At 40.8% G+C, this 26,404-nt stretch overlaps 2 protein-coding genes across 3 annotated transcripts in view; one reads left to right on the top strand and one right to left on the bottom strand.

Annotated features, from left to right (window-relative positions):
- Positions 1-3,006, top strand: part of DNAH7 (dynein axonemal heavy chain 7) — a 231,955-nt gene extending 228,949 nt beyond the window's left edge. The window contains exon 64 of the mRNA XM_040971902.1: positions 2,628-3,006. Within this exon, the coding sequence (XP_040827836.1) occupies positions 2,628-2,834 (207 nt within the window). The 3' untranslated portion in view covers positions 2,835-3,006. The remainder of the gene's footprint in view (positions 1-2,627) is intronic.
- Positions 3,007-3,293: 287 nt separating this feature from the next.
- Positions 3,294-26,404, bottom strand: part of SLC39A10 (solute carrier family 39 member 10) — a 50,566-nt gene continuing 27,455 nt past the window's right edge. For both annotated transcript variants that reach the window (XM_040971905.1, XM_040971904.1), the window contains 7 exons: positions 21,674-21,843; positions 20,379-20,567; positions 16,688-16,808; positions 15,082-15,450; positions 12,984-13,064; positions 7,488-7,678; positions 3,294-5,792 (listed from right to left, as the gene is read on the bottom strand). In XM_040971905.1, the coding sequence (XP_040827839.1) occupies positions 5,634-5,792; positions 7,488-7,678; positions 12,984-13,064; positions 15,082-15,450; positions 16,688-16,808; positions 20,379-20,567; positions 21,674-21,843 (1,280 nt within the window). In that variant the 3' untranslated portion in view covers positions 3,294-5,633. The remainder of the gene's footprint in view (positions 5,793-7,487; positions 7,679-12,983; positions 13,065-15,081; positions 15,451-16,687; positions 16,809-20,378; positions 20,568-21,673; positions 21,844-26,404) is intronic.

Raw genomic sequence — 26,404 nt, 5'->3', positions numbered from 1 at the left:
ATTAGCTGGGAATGTGCGTGTCAAATGCAGCTAACCGGATTTCTCATTCAGCACTTGACACCTGGTGACCACAAAAGTGGTGCCAGTGTTGATTTTAGAAATTAGACCAGTAAGTTAAATTTATTGCAAGTAAATCTTGTGAGAAAATCTGCAAATCTGGAACCCATGAGTAGACAATGGACTGTATATATACATACACACACGAGGGCACAGCATTTAAAAATCATCCCAAACAATTTTATTTTTGGGCAAAAACTTTTGAAATCCACAGGTTTTTTTTTTAGCAATATGTATTTTTCCATCAACTTTTTCTTAACACTCATGTTTTATATATACTTCTATCTAAAGAATGTAAAACTTGGGCCTGGCGCTATTGTATAGTGGTTAAAGTCCTTGCCTTGCACATGCTGGGATCCCATATGGTTACCAGTTCTAATCCTGTCAGCCCTGTTTCCCATCCAGCTCCCTGCTTGTGGCCTGGGAAGGCAGTTGGGGATGGCCTGGGGCCTTGGGACCCTGCACCCATGTGGGATACCCAGAGGAGCTCCTAGCTCCTGGCTTCAGATTGGCTCAGCCCTGGCTGTTGCCGTCGCTTGGGGAGTGATCCATTGGATGGAAGAGCTTCCTCTCTGTCTCTCCTCCTCTCTGTATATCTGACTTTGTAATAAAAAATAAATAAATCTTAAAAAAAAAAACTCTTAAAGAATGTAAAACTTTCAGGTTATTATATGAAAAAGCACTCTCATAAAAATCTAGGTTTTCAAAAAAAAATGAAGTTTTCTAAGCACTGATCTTCAACAGGGACTGTAAACGTAATTAAGGTCCCATCTGCTACTGCATGATGATAAAATGATTACATTTCACACAATTGGAAACCTAGGTCTGGCATGGGACATTGCAAATACAGGCTACAGGATCTGCGTGAATTGTTTGGATCCTGGGAGGATGCAAAGACGGAGTCCTCACAGCAGGGAACAGGGAGGGAACAGCTGGCTGCCAGCTGGGAGGAAGCCGCCCATACACCAAGATTTTATGGGCAGAGAAAATGAAGTGTAAGAACCAAACTGACAGTCACCATGGCAAATAAACACTTGTAGTTTCAAGAGTTGACTGGGATGGAGGTTTGCTTTTTTCTTCTCAGATTCTGTAAGGCAGCTTGCAGTGAAATGAAACTTATTGACAAAGGGTTAAAGATTCTGCGTAAATTGGGAAGTTTGGAGGTGTTCCGAATCTCCCATTGGAGCTATTCCCTGGATGTCCACGTTATGGATCCCCTTATGGTAATCTGGATCTCTAAGTTCTCTGAGAGAAACTTGCATCCTCATTAGCTCCTTCAAGCAATTTTATTTTTCTTTTAAAATTTTTATTGGAAAGTCAGATTTATATGGAGAATCCAAAAGATCTTTCATCCATTGGTTTACTCCCCAAGTAACCATGAGAGCCAGAGCTGAGCCAATCCAAAGCCAAGAACCAGGGGCTTCTTCCATGTTTCCCACATGGGTGTGGGGTCCCAAGGCTTTGGGCCATCGTCTACTGCTTTCCCAGGCCACAAGCAGGGAGCTAGAAGGGAAACAGAGCATCTGAGATGCAAACCAGTGCCCATATCGAATCCCAGGCATGCAAGGCAAGAGCTTTAGCCACTTTTCAGCTGAGAAACCTAGAAAAGTGGGCCTTTCTGGTCATAGAACCTTAAAGAGTTGCTATTATCGGGCCTGGCATGGTAGTCTCATGGCTCAAGTCCTCACCTTGCATGTGCCAGGATTCCCAGGGAAAGCAGTCGAGATGGCCCAAGGCCTTGGGACCCTGCACCCATGTGGGAGACCCAGAAGAGGCTTCTGGCTCCTGGCTTCAGATCAGCTCAGCTGTGACCATTGCAGCCATGTGGGGAATGAATCATCGTATGGAAGATCTTCCTCTGTCTCTCCTCTCTCTGTATATCTTACTTTGCAATAAAAATAATTCTTTAAAAAATTGCTATTGTCAACACTGGTAGACAAATCAATTAAATTCCAAAGTTGTTATGATCATTTGTTCTTTTATCTTTCAAAGACCAGCCTGCCTCGACGACATCTTATTTTGGAACCTGGTGTGGTTTCACAATAAACTGTATGCTTAACATTCAGCAAACTTGGCTAATAATTCAAAAGCATTCAAACAGATTGCAGTTATTAAATGGCAGTGTGTTTTAAATAGCGTAGTTTATAGGAAATCCAACTGCGGATAGTCTCCTAAAGCAGGGAGATGATCCAGTTGCACTGCCATGGATGAACAGCCCTCCAGCTGTTTTGAGGTGGCCTTCAATTACTGCCGCACTTGACTCTGAGTACTAATTGGGGCAGGTCTCTCCATGATTACTAGTCACATCCAGGTCTAAGGTGACATTTGGTAATGTGCTTTTTGATAGCGTAGGTAAAAAAGAAATTTCACACTTCCTATACTAGTTCTTAAGTTAAATATGAAAGTTCTTAAAAAAGAAAGTCTTGTGCAGTCACATTACCGTTGACAAAGTCAGTCTATTTAGGATATAGATGCTGGCCATAAATAACTTACTCAGCGACTAGCATTGCAGGCTCAGATGTAAAGCAGAATAGCCTTGCTTTAAAGAGGTATCGTGCAATTTCTTCCAGATGTGGCTGAAGCCCTGCAAGAGAGCAGAAATACCCAAACGACCCAGTTACCTTGCTCCACTGTACAAGACAAGCGAGCGGAGAGGAGTGTTGTCCACCACTGGCCATTCCACCAACTTCGTGATTGCCATGACTCTTCCCTCGGACCAACCCAAGGAGCACTGGATCGGACGAGGCGTGGCACTGTTATGTCAACTGAATTCATAACCCACAGATGTCATGTCCTAGCTTCTCTTTCTTGTTAGATATTAAAATGATCTTGTTTTGGTTGAAATAAATTTGACTAATGTTGTATTTCATTACAAATTTACATATGTGCAAATGTAGTCTGTATTTAAAGTAATTCATAGTTCTGTATAAGGAAATGTTTTGAAATTAAAAACACGCCAGTATAATTGCTCTTTTTGAATAACTTTATTTTGGGAGAGTTCCATAAGCATTAGGAACATACATAAAATGACACACCACTGTTGACAAAGAAAAGAAAACAGCAATAGATCATTTCCAGCTTTATAAATTTTTTTTAAAAAAATGATTCAGTTACAACAACAAAAAAGTTTAGATATTTTAGCAAGTATCACCTTGCAGGACCATAATCACATTTAAGCCACTGACTTACTGTTAATGGAAAAAAATTCACACTGCATCTAGCTACTACAGTATTCCTAAGCATAATCACAGCTGACTGAATGCAATGTGATATACACCAAAATTCATACAGATGTCACACAGTGACAGCATTGTACAAGTAACATAAATGACCTCCAACAAACGCGAGTTAGACTGGTCAAGCTAAATGGAATGTTGGAGCCAAACAGAAATGTAGTGGAATTCAGATTGTCTAGTAAGACTTGAAACTATACATTAGAATCTTGTGACAGCTAAATACTGGTGGAACCCCAACAAAATACTAGCAGCAACTTTTACAGCCCTCTTAAAAGGTTAAAAAAAAATCTAGCAAATAAAGATAATACCACTTGTGAGAGAATATAAAATTTTATATACTTCAGCATAACTCATTTGCTATAAATCAGGCATTTATTTTAAGACTGGGAGTACATTCCAGCTGTTGCTTTTCATAAAAGTTTTTAAGTGAAGCAGATTTAATGCTGGAATGCAGAATCCTCCTCGGGTATAAAAACCAAATAATGAACTATAAATATATATTGGTTCAGAAAGCAAGTTGAATCACTTGAAGTTGGCAGTATGAAATAAAATGTCAGCACCTTTAGCTAGGTTGCTTGAAGGGCCAAGCAATGAGATGAGGAGTGTCCTGACTCCATGACCAGTGCTGAAGACAATCTTTATATAAAACTTCTACTTATTAAAAGGAGGCCAGAAAAAAAGTTGTTTTTTTTTTCTTTTTTTCCCAATCCAAGCCCAAGTTAAAGTTAAACAACACAGCCAAGTTCCCCTGCTTACCGCATAAACACTGGCAACAGCCTGTTAATACATGGACGGATGTGCTGCTCTCAAAGTTGTGTTTGAAAAGGTTCATGGCGTTCATGGAGTTGGGGAGAGGAGGAGGACCACATAGAAATGTTGGAAATGGAATGGAGAGAGTTTGGCTCTGACATATCTGAACACTTAAGAGTTTTAAAGCAGCTGTACTGTTTGCCGAGCAGATTAAAACGAAGCTAGCTGCTCACAGTTCAATTACAGATTACCCAGCAAAACTGAAGACTGGGAGGCACAGGCACAAAAAGAAAGCCACGTGCAGCCGCCTACTACTACTAATTATTAAACCAGAATGCAGGATAAACATGGCTTGCACTTCTTACCAATCAGTGACAATTAAGGTAGGAAAACAGGGCACCTAAAAAAGAGACTGATACCTACCAGGCACCAACAGCTTGTCTTGGCACAAAATGGTCAAGTGATTTCAGTTCAATTATTTTCATACCCCTTTCAAGTCACCTGGCACCAGGCTGGCCTCCAGGATCAACAGAGGGTATCCTGGTAGCCGCTGTAGTTGACACTTGGTGTAGAGATGTGGTCAGCGTGGATTTTCTACCTTGCAACTTCACTACCGACCACAGCATGCGCTCTTGGTTCCAACGGCGAACTAGTCAAGTAATATGAACGTTCAGTACTTAAGTTTCCTAATTCACAAGTGAGTACTATTAAAGTTGAAAACTGAGTATTTTGGCTATGTTTGGGTTCATTGGTTTTATATTTTCTAGAGGGAAACAATTTTAAGGAATAAACATTTGACCACATGCTCTGAACTCCCTTCCCACAACAGCCCAAAACAAAAAACAAAACTAAAGCAAAAACAAAACAGAATACCCCCAAACACCAAGTATTATAATAATATGAAGAACCATTAATGAATCTTTCATTAAAACTGAAGCTCACACAAACATACAATCACAAATTTCAGTAGTTTAGGCTGCAAGTTTAAACTATGCAAATATATACAAAAATAGTAACTCTAGATTCAAGAATAAGGGGTTTTCCAATGCTAACGTCATACTCCGATGCAGCCTGAGCTTTGCTCTAGTTCCTACAGCCTACTTCCTGCAGTTTCCAAGTTGTGTCAAGCTGATCCCTATCACCGTATGAATTTATGCAGTTGAATCAAAGGACACTACTATCCATTCTTACCACACACAAAATGCTGCCCAAAGTCCATTTAAAATATTTTTAAAGTTTAAATGATTTTTTTGGTTCAATTTCTATTTCTGCATAGCCACAGAAGTTTCTAGTAACAGGCTACTTTAGTGTTGTATATGATTTTCTTGTAAAGTCTTAAACCTATGTCAATATCGGTTCAAGGAGTCCCATTTTCTCCTCTCTTTATCACCAGCTTTGTAGGTTGAAAAGACCCCACTTACACAGGGGAGATGGGCCTGAGCACCGGTCTTGGGATTAGGCTCCAGTCTAGGGAACGCGTAAGTAGTGCAAGCCACGGACTCTCCTTTGCGCAACGTGCCTGCTGTACAAGGGACAGATGCGAGGCTGCATGGTGACATTCCCGTGACCAGCAGGGAGGGCTGGGGATGGTCAGAACTGGATGTCAAACACAATTTTGTCTTCATAGAGGGCAATCACCAGCATGATGGCAAAGCCAGACAGCAGGCCCAGATTCTGCAGGATGAACTGCCCCACTGGACAAAAGCCATGTTCCTCGTTGTCACCATCACCATGCAACATCTCTGGAAGCTGAAACAGAAAAGAGACTGTTAGAAGCAATTCTGCACACTTCTCAATAAAACCATTTTGCGTGTGTGTGTGTGTGTGTGTAAGCAGAAAGACCACGGTTCTTCAAACGTACTGACAAGGGCTAAAAACAATAATATTTCAAGATGTCAATTTCAATGATTTGTTTTTGTATTTTTTTAATATCAGTCTTGTCTATTTCTTCTAATTTAAATTATTTATTTACTGCTACTAATTTGAGATTTCGTTTATTTTTGCTTTTCTATTCTAGGTCCTTGAGACGCACTGTTAGATCATTTGAAGCTTTTCCAATTTCTTGATGTATGCACTGATTGCCAAAACTTTCCTCTTAATGTCGCTTTGCTGTACCCTGTGTGTGTATATCCTGTATTTGTGTGATGTCACCTTCGTTTACCCTTAGGAAATTTTTTATTGCCCTTTTAATTTCTTGTGTTACCCACTGTTCCTCCAGGGGTGTACTGCTCAGCCTCCAGGCGCCTGCACGTATTTTCCACGGTTTCTTATGTTGTTTCTTTCCGGCTTCATGACATTGTGGTAAGAATACAAACAGCCAACAGACAGAAGAAAAGTTGTTCAGAATCACTAGGCATCAGGAGAACGCAAAGAAAAACCACAAGGTGTTTCAGCATCTGCGCGCTCTCTGGACCTCCTGTTCAGGTATTCTGTCAGTCTCCTCATCTTCACAGTCTAACACTGAACAAATATCGAAGTGTTCCTCCGGCGGCGTCGCACTGCCTTCCCGGGTCAGCATCTCTCCCGCAGCAACGCTGGCCTGTACATCTCGGTAAACACTTGGCCGATGTCTCCACAAAGGCTTTGCTCTTTGGGATGTGCTTTCACAGCGCGGTGGAGCACCTGCTCATCCAGCACAGGTACAGAGGTGTGTGCTGGGAGGGACCATGAGCTACAGGCGGAGCTCAAGAGCAGGTTAACACTTCTGCTCAAAATGCCTTTTCTTTTTTTATTTTTATTGTAAAGTCAGATATGACAGAGAGGAGGAGAGGCAGAGAGGAAGATCTTCCACCCACTGGCTCACTCCCCAAGTGCCCACAATGGCCGGAGCTGAGCCGCTCTGAAGCCAGGAGCCAGGACTTTCTTCCAGGTCTCCCATGTGGGTAGGGGTAACAAGGCTTTTGGGCCATCCTCGACTGCTTTCCCAGGCCACAAGCAGGGAGCTGGATGGGAAGTGGGGCAGCCAGGACATGAACCAATGCCCATATGAGATCTTGGTGCTTGCAAGGGAAGGACTTTAACCACTAGGCTACTGTGCCAGGATCTCAAAATATTTTTAAAAACATTTTACTTAAGAAAGCTAATGACCGAAGTGTAAATAGAAACAGATAATTTTATTGAAGGCAGTATCCACAAGACATGTTTAGTCAAATACTGAAAAAAAAAAAAAGATGCTACACTTTGGCTGTGTTCCTTCCTTATTCCTCCTTCACACAGCCCACATGTGAACTCTCAAAACATAATCATTAGTTGTTTTTCAGTTGCCACCTATTGACCATATCAGTCCTGATATTTTACTTAAGGTCAACATCTAAAACAACTCGTTATTGCCACCTGACACTCTTGGCAAAGATCAAATTCCCACACCTTATGTACTAATGTACTTTTTGAAAGCTGCATTCTATCTGCAGGTTTGGTAGGACCACATGAAATAAAACATCTTACCATATCCACCAGGGCGACATACAGGAACATGCCTGCAGTGATGGCAAAGATCCAAAGTGTGATGTTGTTGGCGTACTGGCCAACAGCTGTGCCTATGAGCATGCCAATGTACGCCATCATTGCTGAGAGCAGGTTGTACACAATTGCTTGCTTTACAGTCATGCCTGCTTTAAGAAGAACTGCAAAGTCACCTGCAATTAGAACAAAGTGGGGCAGCTTTTAAATCACAGGATTTCAATGAAAAAAACAAAAGCAAATATATATATATATATAGATAGATATAGATACAGCAATAATTCATTATATAAAATGTTTTGCTTACTGAATTAAATTTTAATGAATGCAAAAACCGTGATAGATCTTAAAGGCATGATGTTGGACAGACCTTGTGAAAGGTCATGGAGGGCCTTCTCATGGGCAGGAGTTGTGAAATGACACAACTTCTGAATCACAAGGCGGGGGAAGGGTTAATCACAGGGATCACACACATCACACAACTGTGCACACCAGAAAAATGTTTTTTATTGCATGACTTAAAGACTAGCACACACACGAATAGTCATTTTTTTCCCTGGTTTCTATGCTTTCTTTGAAGGAAAACAGCCTAAAGAAGAAAAGAGGCGGGCCTGGTGTTGTGGAGCAGCAGCAATGCCACCATGCTGGAACCATTAGTTCAAGTTCTGACTCTCACTGGCGGTGCAGCGCCCGGTTAATGCATCCGGGCAGGCGGCAGAGGCTCGCCCAAGTGCTGGCCCAGCTAGCAACATGGGAGATCGGAGTAGAGTGGCTTTGCCCAGCCCGAGACGTTGTGGCCAACTGAGGAGTATGCCAGGTGACACAAGTTCTCTATTCCATCTTTTGAATAAATATAGTCCATTAAAATTAGGAAGAGGGGTGACAGGTCCTTTTAATCTCTTCTATACTATATTTACATTTGTTTTTCCCCCAAAAGAAACTAAAGCAGAATCCTGCAAATCCCCAAAACATCAGGAAAGTGAAAGCTCTCTCCACTGTCTCCTTGTGCCCACAAATGCTCTGCTCCCAGCAGCGTCGATGACACCGAGAAGGGACCAACTGGCAATTCCTTTGTGGCCATGCTCCTGTGGCCACTGGGAGGACAGAACCTAGCTGCACTGGTGATTCTGGAACCATCCATGATCACTGAGCAGGGGAAAGTCCTGGGATGCTTTTCCTAGGAGTATGATACATATTTATAAGCCAAATGCCTCAGTGGATAAAACAGAGGGAGGAGGAGGGGACTTTTCCAAAGTTAGAATAATAGGGATTAAAAGAAAAAATCTCCACTTCTTATAAAGTTGTGGTAGAACATAAAATTCTGAAAAGCAGCAGCTTTGAGGCCAGTGCTGTGGTGCAGCACATTAAGCTGCCACCTGTGATGCATAACACATGAACACCATTGCAAGCTCTGGCTGTTCCACTTCTGATCCAGTTCCCTGCTGATGCACCTGGGAAAGCAGCAGATGATGACCCAAGTACCTGGGCCTCTGCTACCCACGTGAGACACACAGATGGAGCTGCAGGTTCCCAGCTTGGCCTAACCCAGCCCCAGCTGTTGCGGCCATGTGGGGAGTGAACCAGTACATAAATGTATGTGTGTGTGTATGTATCCATCCATCCATCCATCCATCCATCCATCCATCCATCCATCCCTTTCTAAAACTCTTCTAGATAATTCAAGTTCTTCTCCCTTTCCATATAAACATTTTCAATCTCTGCCAAAAAGCTTGCTAGATTTTAGACTGGGAATACACTGAATCTAGAGGAAGGGTCTTAATATTTTAACCCACTGGGTCCCTGCTCCCTGTGCTGGAGTCTTCATTTTAGCCTCTTTAGGAAGCTGATGTTGGTGAGTGAAGTTCCCCCATACAGATTCAATGCAAATTTCATTAGATTCAAGCTGAACAGTTCATATTTGTTGTGAACAGTACTTTCTAAAAACCCAGACACTTTGATAAGGGGGGCAGGCATCCTGACTGCTGCGCCAAACACCGGCCTGGGCTGAGTCTGAATAATATGCTACCTATTTATAACATTTATTAAACTTACTTCTTTGTAGTCAAAACACAACTGTATGTCAACAAGTGGTATCTAGACTAACTGCCCTTCTAGAATACCCCATTTGTACTCCCTTCATGTTGTATTCTTGATATTCTTAGAAATTATTTTCAACACAATTCTTTTTAAATCAGGGAAGAAAGAGGTGGAGAGAATAAAACAAAATAACATTGTAAATTACTGAAATTCAGCTCTACAATTTGGAAACAAACAGAAAAGACGCAGTAGCACACCCAAAGACAAGAAACAATGGATTGTTTGTTCCTTCTTTGGATGGTCTTGATTTACCCATATCACTTAAACCTCCCGGGACTGTCCAGGTTTTAAGGATAGGGTTTTTCCATACAGTTCCCCAACAAAAGTACACTTGGTCTATCACTGGAAACACACTAATATGCTCAAAGAACATCAGAATTGCTGACTAACTACGAGTAGGACTGCACTGCAACGTCATTTAAATCCCTTTTCCCCTTGGGGAAAATCTGGTATTAATACTGAAATTGCCAATAGTTTTAAGAATTCATAATTAAAAATGTTAACTAAGGAAAAGTGGATTTTCCATCAAATATATTCTCCCAAGACAGAGTAAGCTGCTTTATCATTATCTTAGCCACTGGGTGAAGAGGACCTCTTGTCCACATGCCAATGCTGCTGTCTGAGCCCACGAGCACTGCTGTGCCCTGAGCCTGGGAGTTCTGGGAGGCTCTGTAACTCCTGTTAACTGAGTACAAGCACATGATTAGGCACAGGCACACTCGCCCAGCTCTAATTTACCAAAGTGCCCTTTACTGTGTATTAAAGGTCAACATCGGAGTCCACAGACATGTGTTTTACCTTCTGATTTGCAGCCAACTGACCACTTGCTACCTTTTTGATGAACACAAGCACCAAAGCCTTTTCTGTCACCTCAAAGAGAGGCAGCTGGGTCATTTTTAAAGATACTTTCTTCTGTAATAGCCTATCCAGATCAAAGTTAACTTAGCACTAGCTACTGGGGGAAAAAGCACATTCATTCATGAGCTACCCTCCATTCCTCTGGCCAACACTGGAATAGTCTAGACTCATGTTTCCTCTCATGTAACAGCAACATCTCAACTTCTGATCAAGAAACAGATAATTGGGGTTGGAATGACTGCCTCCCCCTTGGGACGCTGGCCCATCAGAGTTCTCCAATCCAGCTTTTTACCAGAGCTCTTCACTGACTAGCAAAGGCTCACCTAGTCACTAATATTTATAGTACAATCGTTGTACATGTAGTTGTCATTCCTTGTGTGTTACACCTTAAATGAGAGTCAACACAGGGTCTAAGTGATAAGAAAGCAATTATCCATAACTCCAAAGGCATCTTGCTTTCAAGTTTCAAAGAGCAATTTAATAAAATCACAAAGAGCCCAGACACACTCCGCATAGAGTGCGCACTGGGAGGATGGGCAAAAAGCGGGGCTGGAAGTCTGCCTAGCACACTGTGAGTGTGCATTCTTGTCCTACTCTAGGACTGAGCCAGCCTTTCTAGAAAATGGACGACTAAAATATGAAATACTATTTTTATATATATATGCACTCCCCAAGTGACCATAATGGCTGGAGCTGAGCCAATTCAAAGCCTGGAGCCTAGAGCATCTTCTGGGTATCCCATGCAGGTACAGGGTCACAAGGCTTTGGGCCATCCTCGACTGCTTTCCCAGGCCACAAGCAGGGAGCTGGATGGGAAGCAGGTCTACTGGGATTAGAACCGGTGCACATATGGGATCCCGGAGCGTGAAAGGCTAGGACTTTAGCCACCAGGTTACCACGGAGGGCCCGATATAGGGGTTTCAAAAAGTTGATGGAAATGTGTATATTATGAAAAAATCATGCATAGATTTAAAATATTTTGCAATGAATGTATCTTTAAAAATTACATTTTCCATGAATTTTCAGAAGTGCTATCACATGAAACAAATCAGTCACTCCTCTCACTTTATAGATTGGAAGTTTATGTTTGGGGGAAGTTTTGTGACACAATGAGTTAAGTCACGTGTTTTGATGCCTGCATTCCATAACAGTGCTAATTCAAGTCCTGGCCACTCCTAACCCAGTTTCTTGCAAATCATTCTGGGGCCCGGGACCACTGCATGGTGGTAAAGCTTCTGCTGGCAGTGCTGGCATTCCATGTGGCTGCTGGCTTGCATCCTGGTTACTCCACTTCCAATCCAGTCCCTGTTTATGGCCTGGGAAAGCAGCAGAGGATTGCTCCGTGCCTTGGGCCCCCGCACCCACCTGGGAGACCGGGAGGAAGCTCCTGGCTTTGGATTATGAGCCCATGGATGTTAGCTCTGTCTTTCCTTCCTTCTGTAAATCTACCTTCCCAAGTAAAGTAAACAAATTGTTTAAAAAATGCATCCTAGAGGGCAGCAGGCGATGACTCAAGTGTTTAGATTCCATGTGTGGGAAGGCTTCAGCTTAGCCCAGCCTTGGCAGCAGAGATCTCTCTCTCTCTCTCTCTCTCTCTGCCTTTCAGGTAGATGAAAATAGGTAAAATTACCATTACATATAATATAAAAAGAAACTAACAGCTTATTCCAAAACTTCAATGCTGGTTAGCAACATAGTCAATCCCAATTTCTTTTAAAATTATTTATCTAGTTTATATATCTGATGAGTAAGAGAAGGGATGAGGCTCCCACCCTCCAGTTCGCCCCACAGTGGCTGACACCGGGGCAGGCTGGGACTAGAAGTCAGGGAAGCAGCCCTGGTGTGCCACATGGGTGGCAGGGCCCCAGCCCCTGCGGCCAGCAGCACTGCTCCCCGGGGTACACACTGACAAGGAACTGGAAGCAGCAGTGGAGCCAGGAACGGAAGCCAGGCATTCCGGGAGCAGCTGTGAGCAACCCAACTGCTGCATTCACTGCTGGGCCAAATGCCTCCTCCTGGTCTCCTGAACAACCACCCAGGGCTCCGCACCGGACAGCGATGTCATCTTTCCATCAAGTAAAATACTGCTTTAGGTACATCTAGGATATCACTCAACTGTGCAGCCTGCAAAACTTATCCAGATTCTTTAAACAATTTAAGTTATATGGTATGTGAAATAAAGTCAAAATCAGTTAACAGCAAAATCTGGTTTTTAAGTTAAGAAATGACATTCCTATTTAAAAGTTAGCTAAGCATTACAGCCAATGTACTGTCCATCATCAAAGACCCTTTATCACAACTATATCACTGAGTGTAAGGAAAAGCATACAGAAATTACCATCGAAGTGAAGAGGCACAGTTTTATTTTCTTTATATTTTAATATCAGGATAAGTCAAACTACTAAAGACTCTTAATACTTGCCAAAAGTCATTCTTTCTGTTTTACCATTTGTGGAATCTGGCTGCATTTACAATGGAAGAAGTCTTAGATTTGCTGAGCTCTGATAAAATGTCAGGCTGTATTACCTAATTCATGTGGCAGCTCATGACAGAAGACGGCTATGGAGGTGCTGATCCCGCCTGTTAACCCGGCACTGAAAGCTGCTCCTGAGGAAGACAAAAAGGGACACTGTCCAAACGTTTGCTTTCCATTTTTACTAATGATGACAGATGCAGACACTTCTTGCCAGTCTTCGTAATCTATGACTGGCTCACTTACCTTAAACACTACAGTTTACCATACAGTGTGGTAAAAGAGATGTGTGACAGCCACATCAATGAAATCAATTAAAGCAACATTTCCTATTGAATTAAACTTTGCATTACTGTAACCTTCTCAAAGATAGCTTCTGTAGGGATGGTAACAGTTTGTATCAACAGTACTTAAATCTCTTGAGTTGCAGTTTGATGCTCAATTTAAAGTTTCGTAAGTCTAATTCTACCCGCTCTTTCAGAAGCACTTACAGATATTTAAATGGCTGCAAACCTTATCCAAATTTTCCTTGGTCAAGAGTACAAATGGCACAAAGAAGTGTCTGTCTTTTTAGTCTTGACAACTGTGATCAGATGTGTACATACATGAAGCTATTAACTAATTCTTTGGCATTAATGGATATTGTGAATTCAAAACTATGGTCCTTGGTTTCTAAAAGGAACCAAACCCTTCTTCAGGTTGAAGAGTCCATTTCAAAGGAATTCAGGCACTGACCACATTCAATGTTCTTCCACAAAGGTATCATTACCTTACATTACCAAGACCCTAATGTATTTTAATTTGGAAAACACATTTTTCAAACACATGTCTCAAAGCATGAGTCTTCCTTCTTTAAAGAATGTTTTTCCAGGGCCCAGTGGTGTGGCCTAGTGGCTAAAACCCTCACCTTGAACACGCCAGGATCCCATATGGATGCTGGTTCTAATCCCAGCAGCTCCACTTCCCATCCAGCTCCCTGCTCCCTGCTTGTGACCTGGGAAAGCAGTCAAGGACGGCCAATAGCTTTGAGACCCTGCACCCATTCTGGGAGACCCAGAAGAGGTTCCTGGTTCCTGGCATTGGATCGGCACAGCACCAGCAGTTGTGGTCATTTTGGGAGTGAACCATCAGACGGAAGATCTTCCTCTCTGTCTCTCCTCCTCTCTGTATATGTGACTTTGTAATAAATAAATCTTTAAAAAAAAATTTTTTTTCCGGTTCTTCACCCGAGAGGTAGCTGCACCCATTCACTGACGCACTCCGAGGTGCCGGGATGAGGAAGCGCGAGTCAGGAGTCAGCAGCTCCAGGGCCCCCACGGAGCGGCAGGAGTCACGCTAGTTACGACGTCATCCCTGTGCTCGGGGTCTACATAACTACAAGCTGGAGTCAGGAGCTGGAGTCCAGCCGTGTGATACGGGAAATGGCCTTCCCAGCTGGCATCTTAACCCTAGGTCGAATGCTGACGCCAGTGCAATAGACTTTTGGTGTTGCAAAATTTATTCACCCTTCCAAACAAGTAAAAATATAATTTACTCAAGATTGAAATTGGGCCTGGCATGATGGCTCACAGGCGAAATCCTCACCTTGTATGTGCCATCATCCCATCTGGGGCGCTGGTTCTAATCCCAGCTGCTCCACTTCCCTTCTAGTTCCCTGCTTGTGATCTAGGAAAGCATTAAATGATGGCCCAAAGCCTTGGGACCCTGCACCCGTCGGGGAGACCTGGAAGAGGCTCCTGACTCCTGGCTTCGGACAGGCTCAGCCATTGCAGGCACTTGGGGAGTGAACCAGTGGATGATAGATCTTTTCTCTCTCTCTCTCTCTCTCTCTGTCTGAAAACCTGCCCTTCCAATAAAAATAAATAAATCTATATTAAACAGATTGAAATTAAACCATTCTCTTTCAGGGATATGTAAATATAAATAAAATATATATTAACTTATCTTTTGCAATATGGCAAAATAACAACATATACCTATTAAACAAAACCATTGCATATATAAAAAATCAAATGACCGGGCCAACTGGCACCTTTGTGATAATAAATTTCATTCTTTCATACTGTAGTTCATAAGATTAATATAGGTATAGTGAAAGAGCTAAAAGTCTTAAGAACAAGAAATCCCAACCTCGGCTTCCAGTCCACTTACCAATTGCCAGCCCATCACTGAAGTTGTGGATGCCATCCCCCATGATGACCATCCAAGCTATGTTAGCTATTCCGGTTTCTTTCAGATCTGATCCGGAATGGCAGGGCCCATGGGAGTGATGGGAGTGTTTGTGGTGCCACTGATGGTTGTACTTCCTCAGCACAGTTTTGTTCTCATCATGGTGGTTGTGTGCAGCAGCGTGGAGCCCGTGCTCGTGGATGGTGTGTAAGCCGTCGCTGTGGGAATGAGCCATGATTTTCTCCTCTTCTACACAGAGGTAATTTTTAGGAGGGGATTCTTGCTGGCCTTCTAAATCGGTCAGTTCAGTTTCATTCAGCCGGTCTTCGGAAACAACCGAATCATCAGTTCCTACATTTATACAGCAAAGGACATGTCTTACTATTAAATAAATATATACATATTTGCTAATTTACCCCCAAACACAGAAGCAGAATAAAGTACATTCTTATGTGAGTATAAAATGAACACATCTCTAAAATTATTTAGGAAGCCATCCCAACGGAACAGTATTTTCTGGAGTCTATTACAATATTAAAAATAAATACATAAAAGCAAATACATGAAAGCACAGACAAAACACACCGAAGCCTGGAGGGCCTTGAAGGGGCCACAGGAAAGGCAAGCGAGAAAAAACTGAAATCAACGGCGGGTCAAGTGAGGAACTACTTGGAAATAAACATTGTGAGACTTAAGGAACATGGTAGGAACAGTTTATGAACATCAAAGGCTAGAATACTACTGTGGCTTTTGCAGAATGACAAAATGCAACCCTAAATTCATTTACCTACATTACACTTCTCTTATTTAAGGAAAAAATACATAAATAAAATATAAGTAATGGCCAAGTCATACAGTTCTTTTATGCCAAGCTTTTACATTCTTCAGTGCTCCACCATTCTGACAAAGCTGCTTGGAAATCCTGCTAGCATGGGCCTCAGATGTGCGAGCATCTCTCAAATAATCTACCGCTGTATCCCAAGGCAGAGTGCTTCAATTAGAACTCGCACTGCCCATTTGCTGCAGAAAATTACTGGTTCATTCAGGGGTATGTTAAGTTCACAGAGAAAGCGGGGAAAATTTTGCTGGAAAGTGATTTTTTGACTCTCTGAAAGTTGCAAGCTACCTTATTACATGTGACAGGCAACAGAATAAGTGGAGAAATAAGCAGAGATTTTTAATACAAATTCTCCTCCAAATACTACAGGCAATTCTCCCTTCTACTATTTCCACTTTCGGAGGACATTTTTCCAAGAAGAGATTTTTGCACTGTCAAGAAATAAAACATTAATTAATTGTAGCATCAGAAAGCTTTGGTTTCATTCATGTTTTTCTGTAACCATGAAATGCAAAAATGTTCCTTCCCTCTGAAAATATTTGGCCATATATTCCAGCACAAATAAGGCTAAGGTGAATACATTTTAAAAGATAAGAATTAAGATCCACTCACATTTAAGAAAAAAACATATTAAAAAATAGTATTAGGGAAGCCACAAAGAAGACATTTCAAACCATACGGATAGAGCTTAGGAGCAACATTTCAATGTTTATGTTTTAAAGTTTCTCTTTAGCTAGAACTGTTGTCTACCAGCGAGGGGCTTGAGCTGCAGCCAGTCGGCATCCGGGGTGTTGTTTAACTTATGGTCTGAAAGCTTCCTTCCAATGCTCGACTCTTCCGCGTTCTGCTTCATAAACCACTTCTGTTTTCCCTGGGGAAGAAACATTTGATATTATTATACTCTGCAGCAACAACTGGCAGTAGTTTATTAAAAGCCAGGATTGATCTTTCTTTTTTTAAAGGTTAATTTTATTTACTTGAAAAGCGGAGTTTTGGGAGGGGTACAGGGAAACAGAGAGGGGGAGAGAACCATCTTCCGTCTCTTGCTTCACTCCTCAGATGGCTGCGACAGCCAGAGTTGGACCAAACTGGAGCTAGATGCCTAGAACTTCATCCAGTCTCCTAGGTGGGGAGCAAGTGCACGCTGCTTCTCCAAGGTTAGTAGCAGGAAGCTGGATCGGAAGTGGAACAGCCAACACTTGAACCAGTGCCCATAGGGGATACAGATGCTGCAAGAGAGCTTAATACCACCATGCTGGTGCCAAGATTGATTTATGTTAATATCCATAGAATTCAATTGCTGCTAAATTTATGTACAGTTATATATATGATCAGGGGATCAGATGAAAAATCCAATTAAAATTGCTTTTAAATACTTAAGAGGTTCAATTCTACTACTTTTTCTTTCTTATTATCTTAAGAAACACTGTACTAATATGCAACCCAAATGAAAACAGTGAAATATATGTAATATCTCATTTAATGAAACACAGTTTTTTTAAAAGAGTAAAGTTTATTTCTTTGAATTTCATTCCACATTTAACATAATCTCTATATCCCTGAGTATAACATAACAGTAACCATCATACTTGAATCTTAAATTTTACTTACTTTCAAGACTTGGGCAAATCTGTAAAATTTGACCATTAAGAATATTCTAGGGTCCGGCATGGTAGCCTGGTCCCTAAAGTCCTTGTTTTGCACGTGCTGGGATACCATATGGGAGCCAGTTCTAATCCTGGCACCCCGCTTCCCATCCAGCTCCCTGCTTGTGGCCTGGGAAAGCAGTCAAGGACAGCCCAAAGCCTTGGGACCCTGCACCCGCAGGGGAGAGTCCAAGGAAGCTCCAGGCTCCTGGTTTTGAATTGGCTCAGCCCTAGCTGTTGCAGCCACCCGGGCAGTGAACCAGTAGACAGAATTTCTCTCTGTATCTCCTTCTCTCTGTAAAATCTGCCTTTCAATAAAAATAAAACAACAACAACAATGATCTGACTTAAACTTTGCTTCTGATTTGTTAAACTAAGAAAATCACTCATTGGGGTGACATTTTCTTGAGTAGCTATGATGGGGACATTCTTCAGACAGCCACCAGCCATTTCCTTCCGCCCTGGAAGAGTGGATGAACTGTAACAGGTAGAGTCTGTTCTATACCCTAGAACTGAACTGGTCCTTTGGTTTATTTTTATTCTGGCAGCTTTTGTCCTTAGCGGGGAGGCCAGCCAGCACCCTGTGAAGAGCTCGACTCTGGTTCTGGACCAGTGCCGCGATGCACAAGTGGAGCATAGCACTCCTGGGCCTTCCGGCCCTGCTCAACACAGCTGAGCCTAGCCCAGTGGCCGGGTAAATACAGTGGAATAAAGGGCTCTAAGGAGTGCCAGACACAGCAGAAAAGCTGGCCAAATGACTGACACACAGAACTGTTAGCAATACTAAACTACGGAGGGGCAGTGTTGTGAAGTGTATGCCCATACCACCAGCATCCCATTTGGGCACCAGTTCCAGTCCTGGTGGCTCCACTTTCAATACAGCTCCCTGCTTATGCACCTGGAAAAGCAATGGAAGGCTGCCCAAATTCTTGGGCCCCTGATGCCAGGTGGGAGACACAGCTGAAACTCCTGGTTCCTGGTTTTGGCATGGCCCAGTTCTGCCCACTGTAGCCATTTGGGAAGTGAGACAACAGATGGAAGTTTATCTCCAATCCCTGCCTCTGTCTCTCTTAATTTGACCTTTCAAATAAGTAAATCTTAAAACAAATAAATTTTTGTACATCATTAAGTTTTAGGTTATGTTTCTCATAACAGTTCACAGAAATTGGGGAGATATGGGATATTTTAAATGAAACAATAAAATGGAGACACCCTAAAGAGAAGAAAAGAAACAGCATCAGGAATTTAAAAGAAGGAAGAAACAGAAGCAGAGCGTACAAAGAACAGATAAGTCAACGAGAAGGAAACAGGAGCTAAAAATGCAAACACCAGCTGAGGCTTTCTTTAGTTTCTCTGGTTCTGTCCATTTTCTGAGACACTTGCTAACTCATGACCCTCTCAGCACTCAACTTGCTCAAACAAGCGGGCACCTGCGGGTATTATTTAACTTAAGGTCTGAAGGCTTCCCTCCAGTACGTTAGGAGATTCATCTGTTGTGTAGGCTGTCAAATATCTGCTCAAGTATTACTAATTCTGTACTTTTTTAAAAAGATTTATCTATTTTTATTGGAACGGCAGATATACAGAGAGGAGGAGAGACAGAGAGGAAGATTCTCTGTCCACTGATTCACTCCCCAAGTGACCACAACAGCCGGTGCTGTGCCAACCCCAAGCCAGGAGCCAGGAATGTCTTCCAGGACTCCCACACGGGTGCAGGGTCCCAAGGCTTTGGGCTGTCCTCGACTGCTTTCCCAGGCCACAAGCAGGGAGTTGGATGGGAAGTGGAGTTGCCGGGATTAAAACCGGTTCCCATATGAGATCCCGGCATGTTCAAGCCGAGGACTTTAGCCACTAGGCCATCGCACTGGGCCGCCACTAATTCTGTCTTAAAAAAAAACTCCATATGCCTTCCCTCTTATTCTCCTGATTTCCATAAGGGAAATACACTGGTCTATCTAGCCAGATCTCTTTCTTTGATATAGTTAAAGAATTCCCTACTACCAAATTTAGAATGCCCCCCCCCAATTTTTTCTTCTTACATTACTATTTACAAAAAAACAAAAAACAAAAAAACTGCCATGTTTGGGGGCTCCATTTTCTAGTTTCAGTTTATTTTGCAAAATCAATGTCCTTCACTTCATCAGTAAGTTCAGGTTCAAAATGAGACACAAAGTCCTCTTATTATTCTCTCATCTAAATAATTTTCTTCATCATCTCTTCTTTTCCAATTCTGCCATTTTGAAACCGTTTTTTTTATAATACAAATTTTCCATATGCTTTTTGAATCGAATCCTTTTGCACAGATTTAAAATATATTTTACACCAAAGCAAGCTTACATTTTAATTTTGCTTTTCAGAAACTTTGGGACGTGCTCTGCTACTGAGAACTAATGTCAGTGTTACAAACAGGTTGGGTGTATACACGTAGGACAGGCAGATGTCAAACAACTGGAACAGGGAGGGGTGTAAGCTAACCACAGTGAACGGCAGAAGGTTTGAACTTTCTTGGGAATCAATATTTTTTTTTTTTGGATAACTGTCCTCTCCTCAGTGTGTTATCCACAGACACGTGTTTGACAATCAGGGGATTTAATCAGCAGTCCGAGCAGCATCTCCCAAGTGATATGCAATATTCCTAAAAAGAATCATCATTTCCATCTTTCCTAAAAGTCCCCGGCTTCTTCCCATAGATTTAATACAGGCCAACATCACAATTAAGAAACACAAATGGCCAAAAGATAATATTTGTTCTGTATTTTATATTTCAAAACTTAAATAAACGAAACCACACTTACTCTTTGTTGTTTGTAGTGCTTGAACATTCTGATACAGTGTTCAATGATAAAGAGCAAGTAAATGCCCCCTAGAGCGACAAGTCCTTTCAACACAGCATCATATTCTTCCAAAAACTTCTTGGATTCATGTCCATGAGAATGTCCATGTCCATGTGCATGCTCATGACTGTGATCATGTCCACCCTGAGACTGTGAGTACAAATAAAAGAAACTTCTAAACAAATTACTGAAAAAGCTACTTTAAATTTTCAGATTAAAAATCTCCTAGAAGATAGAAAAATTTGCTTTTTAATTTTTCAGGAGTTCCAAGAAATATTATCTCACTTAGAAAAGATCTCTCTTCTAACAGGAGAAAAAAAAAAAAAAAGAAGTAAACATCTGTCCCACCCACCTTCCTCCATACCTTGCCCTCACCACCCAAATCAGAGGCCCACATTGCCTCCATATTATAAACAATACGAACAACAACAAAATTAAAAAAAAAAAACCCTGGCTTTCCACTTAATGTGATTTACTTAGTTGTCCAGAAAGTGGGACATTTCTCAGAAAATATTTCATACAACTCTAACGCCTGTGAGGATAAGATTCATACAGAATGTAAAGAATCGAGCTAGAAGTAACAATAAAAGTAAATGGTCCTTTATGAATTGAAGTAAACACAATCCATTTAACATGCCACGTTTCTGGGACCAGGACCAGCATTATAATAGCATAAGGGTTTAAGCTTCTACCTTCATCTAAATAAAACTCCAGGCCCCTGGCTTCAGTCTGGCCCAGTCCCAACCATGTCGCCACTGTGAGTGAAACAGAGGATAGAAGATCTCCCCTTCTCTTTGTAAATAACTCTTTTTTTAGAATGCTAAATCTTAGCAAAAACTTAACTGGCCAGCAGGTTACCACTGTGATTCCTTGTAATATAATAAGTACTAACTTCTTTAACTCATTGTATCTTTCTTTATAAGATCTTCTCTTACAGCAGGTTTTTTTTCAAAGAATTGAGACTGTTAACTTCAGCATATACTGTTAACTATTATCAAAAGTCTATATCTCTGTATGTAATTTTCTATATATTGTGAGTAAAAACAAGTGTATGTAATACTAAATTTCATTTTATACTGTAACATGTACAAAAACACAATATTAATCTTAGGAAACTTTGGACAGAAAAATCGATTTAACTTTTATTTTATATAGTATTTATTCATAGAAAAGCTTCTAAATCTGTTACCTAGGAAAACTTCTAAAGACTTCTGGGAGGTTAGATCGTTCCTAAGGTACCAGCTGCCTTAACTTACGTGTGGTAGCAGATGAAGAAGGGCATCTCCACTCATGGTTCCTACAGCTAGTGCAACAAGGAATGTGAGAAGGAATTTGAAGCATCCTTGGTTAATGATGGGAACCAAAATCACGCCTAGCAAGGAAAGCAGGCTAATGACAGTGATAGAAATGATACCACAAATCCACGCTGTAGGGAAGAAATTAACAGTCAACATTAGTATAACAATATAAACCCCAAAAAACTCCAAAAGAAGAATATGCATAAGATAAACAAGTCATGGAAGGCAGATTATCTTACCCAAACTATGCTTTTTAAGAAGCTTTATGGCACTGCTGTGCTTAAAAATAAAGGAAAAACATGACATATAACCAACTTCAAAAACACTTAAAGAAGTAAGAAACTCAGATCAAATTATAAGTAGTCCCTTCACTGGCCCATGACATTGGAGGCTGTGATTCATCTTCATACATAGACTATAAATAAAATATCTTACAAGGTTTAAAGAGAAAGACCAATAATAAAATTTTATTTCAAGGCTATGATTATGAAGCTCTTCTATGAGTCCTGTACGAGTATCTACTACACAAGGAAGTATTTTTCCAACCTATTACAATCTTTGTAAATCTCTCAACACAAATTTTAAGAAACTTAACATATCAGCCCAAATGGAAATATCTTCATATTAGGAGGTAACAGAATTGTCTTATGTCTTTTGTAGTTGACTGGTCATTTTATTGTTACAAAGGATAATTCAGTCCTATTTTCTCTGATTTTTCTTTCTCTTCCCCTCACCTAATTCCAAACTCTTTTCCTCCAATGTTGTTGCTGCATTATTTACTATATTTTAGAGATCTCAATATATAACTGGCTGAGAACACAATAGAAAAGTTTTCACAATATAACTCGTGGGAAACACAGCTGTTGGGGCAAGGAAATTTCTGCACACTTTTTTTTTTTTTTAAATCCAGGCCACTCATGAGCAGATACGACACAAGAAATACAAATAAGTGGTTTAAGGGTTGGATATTTTATTACGGTTCCTATTAATGGCCAAAAATGAAACAGAAATGTTACTGGTTTAAACTATTCTGCTTATTTCAATTTCTATCTCTGACCATGAGTGGACAGGAAAGTATATGATCCTAACTGATCTACTAAATATTAGACTGTATAAAATTATACATATTCACTGGACATTGTATTCATAGCATCCAGAGAAATTAACACTATAGCCAATATCCTCTAGTTAAAATTAGCTCACAAAATTAAAAGAAGTTGCCATCTATTACAAATAAAAGCTCCATGATTTAGTCTGTATCTTAATTAGACTAAAGACAGTTATTAACACAAATGGGAGGAAGTTGGGCACGGGGAGACTAAAGAAGTTCCAAACATAATCAATATTAGTGGGATGAGGATCTAGCCACTAATCCTAGCCCCTGGCTTTATTTCTTGCAAAGATACAGGAAGAAGGAAGGGCCAGGAGCTTACCACTGAGGAGCCAAGATCAGGGAAAAAACAATCATTACAAAGCTAATACCCTGGTTGGTAGAACCACAGAAAAAGATGGAGATACCCCTAATTAATGCTGCTACTATAAGGCATTAAAATGATAAAAAAAAAATTACTATTCTAGAAATAAAAATATGTGGTCAACTAACATTTAAAGGTTGACTTAATAATGATACTCAAGTTGCTTTATCCAGTATTCACAAACTGGTACAAAACAATCAGTGAGAGATGCCAACAAAACAAGTTACACACACAGCAACAGGTACAAATTTTTAGATTTGAGGTTGTGAAGCAAACTGCTGCTGACCAACCAACAAGGGTTTGTCAAAACAATCAGTCTTCTAGTTCCAGTCATATTACCAGAAAGAAAGGAGATGAAGGAAATCAAGGTACTTAAAATAACCAATTGGGACACCATGAGGCAGGTAACAGAAACACCAATTTGAAGACTAAATAGATTTCATACTGCAATATGTAATTCTTCCTTCCAAATACATTTTTCCTTATTTTCACAAGAATCCAAACTGGATGCAGTTTATCTTCTAACAACACCCCAAAGCAACTTCAAATAAGAAGTTAAAGAAAAAATGCACCGATCACTTGGAAAAAACCAGATATTTATAAGTCTGTAAGAAGAAAAAAATAGTATAGACTCAACTAAGGTAAACACATGTGGGGTTTCAAAAAGTTCATGGAAAATGTATATAATAAAAAGGTGATTTTTTTTTTACACCGAAGTTAAATACACACTCATCAAAAACGAAGGCTGATCATTGACATATTGACCTGGCCAAGCATTTCTCTACGTATTTGGATGAGAGGTATGTCTGTATGAGTTCATGAGTACACAGAAATGCTTCAAGAGGATAAAACCACTGCCTGCAATGCTAGCATTCCATCTGGACACCAGTTTGAGTCCAAGATACTTCATTTCCAATCCAGCTCCATGCTTTATCCATGCTGGGTTGGGTCCCTGCACCCATGGGGAAGACCCAGTGGGCTCTTAGTTGGGCCAGACCCTTCACTGGCTGTTGAAGCTATCTGGGGACTGAAGCAATGGATGCAAGATCTCTCCACGACTCCATTCTTTTTAATGTTCCTTAATTTTTAATTTATTTTTACTTTTCATGATGGCTTCTTAGGCTCCTACCCTCCCTCCCACTATTTTTTCCTTCACATTATAACAATCGTACAGTCCTTCAACAATCTTATTTTATCTTTCAAATAAATAATTCTAAAAAAAAAAAAGAAAAAACACTTTGAAAGAGAAAAGCCCACCTTATTACTAGAAAGTCTTTTTCATTTGCTTTTGTAACATTTGAAATGTGGACAACACAAGAAAATTCATAACCTCACAAGAAAGAAAGCCTTGCATAAACCAACCTAGGATTGTACGAGTGCCATCCTCCAGTGTGCTATTCTTAATTTCATCTTCTAAGACGTGCCACTTACTTAGAGACAATGTGAATGATACTCCGTGTAGATTTTCAGTGAAATGGTATTAAGCTGAATTTAGAAAGCTATCCCTGCAAAATGACTCAATTCAAACACACATGCCTATGGATGTATATTCTTTTAATAAAAGAAATTGTTTTTGAAAGGCGGAAACAGAGAAACACCCAGAAAGTACACTGTGACTCACTCCTCAAATACCCCCACGGCTGGGGCCACAACACTGCGGCTGGAGACAGGAACTCCACCAAGGTCTCCCATGGCAGGGGCAAGGATCCAACTCCGCGAGCCATTACTGCTACTGCTGTCTCGCAAGGTTTGCTTCCAGGGTCAGAATTTGGATCCAGGTACTGCACTCCTGCACTCTGATATGGAACAAAGGTATCCTTATGTGATAAGCTAAATCCCTCTCCTCCACAACATCTATTTTTTTTAATGACTAATAAGGAAGACTTTTTGTTTCATTTTTATATAGCCAACACACGTCAAGGAACTGACGAGGTGGCATACCAGGCTAATCCTCTCCCTATACCACTGGCATCTTCTATGGGTGATAATGTGTGTCCCGGCTGCTCTATCTCCAATCTAGCTCCTAGCTTCCCTGAAAAGGTATGGAGGATGACTCAGATGCCCTGCACACACACTGGAGATGGAAATTCTTGGTCTGGCTTCGCACAGGCTCAACTCTGGCCACTGTGGCAATCTGGGGAGTGAACCAGAGACGAAAGGCCTTCTCTCTCTCTATCTTTCCTGTGCTTTTGTAAATAAATCTTTTTTTAAAATGCATGTCAATAAGCTGGTCATTAAGCAATAAGAAAAAAAATGGTAAAAATCAGAAGGCTTTGCTCTTTAAGATCAAAATAAAAATCTCCATAGGACTTTGAATATTAACTCCTTCAAATAATTTTTCTAGTTCCTTAGCAAGGGAAAAGTACCTATTGCTTGCTATATAAAATATTTCAAAGGAGCCAGGGGCAAAGCTACTGCTAGGAATGCCAGCATTCCACATGGATGCCAGTTAGAGTCCCAGCTGCTCTGTTTCCAACTCTCTCCTAATGTGTCTGGGAAAGCAGTGGAAGATGGCCCACGTCCCTGAGTCCCTGCCATCAATGCAGGAGGCCCAGAAGACGCTCCTGACTCCTGACTTCGGACTAGCCCAGCTCTGGCTATTGTATTCATGTGGCAAGTTCACCAGCAGATAGAAAATCAATCTTTGTGTCTCTCCTTCTCTCTCTCTCTCTCTCTCTCTGCAACTCTACTTTCAAATAAAAATATAACATACAAAGCTAAGCCAACTAACACACAGTCACACTGACATATAAATCAGTACAGTGGAATAGAAGCCCAGAAATAATCTTCAAGTATAAACTAGCAAGTGATTTTTGATAAGGATGTACAGACCACTCAACAGGGCTAAGACAGTCTTCAACAGATGCTCTCAGAAAAACTGAAAATCCTTGTGTAAGATAATGTAGTTGGTTGGGCCTTTAATACTATAGAAAAGTTTAACTTACAATGAATTTAAAAATCTGCATTAAATGTAATGGCCAAAAATATAAAACTCTCAGATAAAAACACAGGGTAAAAGTTTTGCAACATTGGATATGATGATTATTTCTTAGATATGTACCGGTGATGGGCAAACAAAAGAAAAAAAAACAATTTTATGAAAATATTTTAAAAAGTTACACATCAAATGTCAGTATCTGCAGAGAAAGACAAATTACAAAATGGAAGAAAATTTTATAAGTTATGTATCTGCTGTGTGATTAATATTCAGAAT

Source organism: Ochotona curzoniae, unplaced genomic scaffold (assembly GCF_017591425.1).
Source record: "Ochotona curzoniae isolate NIBS_2020 unplaced genomic scaffold, NIBS_Ocur_1.0 contig_2210, whole genome shotgun sequence".
Taxonomy (NCBI): domain Eukaryota; kingdom Metazoa; phylum Chordata; class Mammalia; order Lagomorpha; family Ochotonidae; genus Ochotona; species Ochotona curzoniae.
This window is presented reverse-complemented; position numbering and strand designations above follow the sequence as displayed.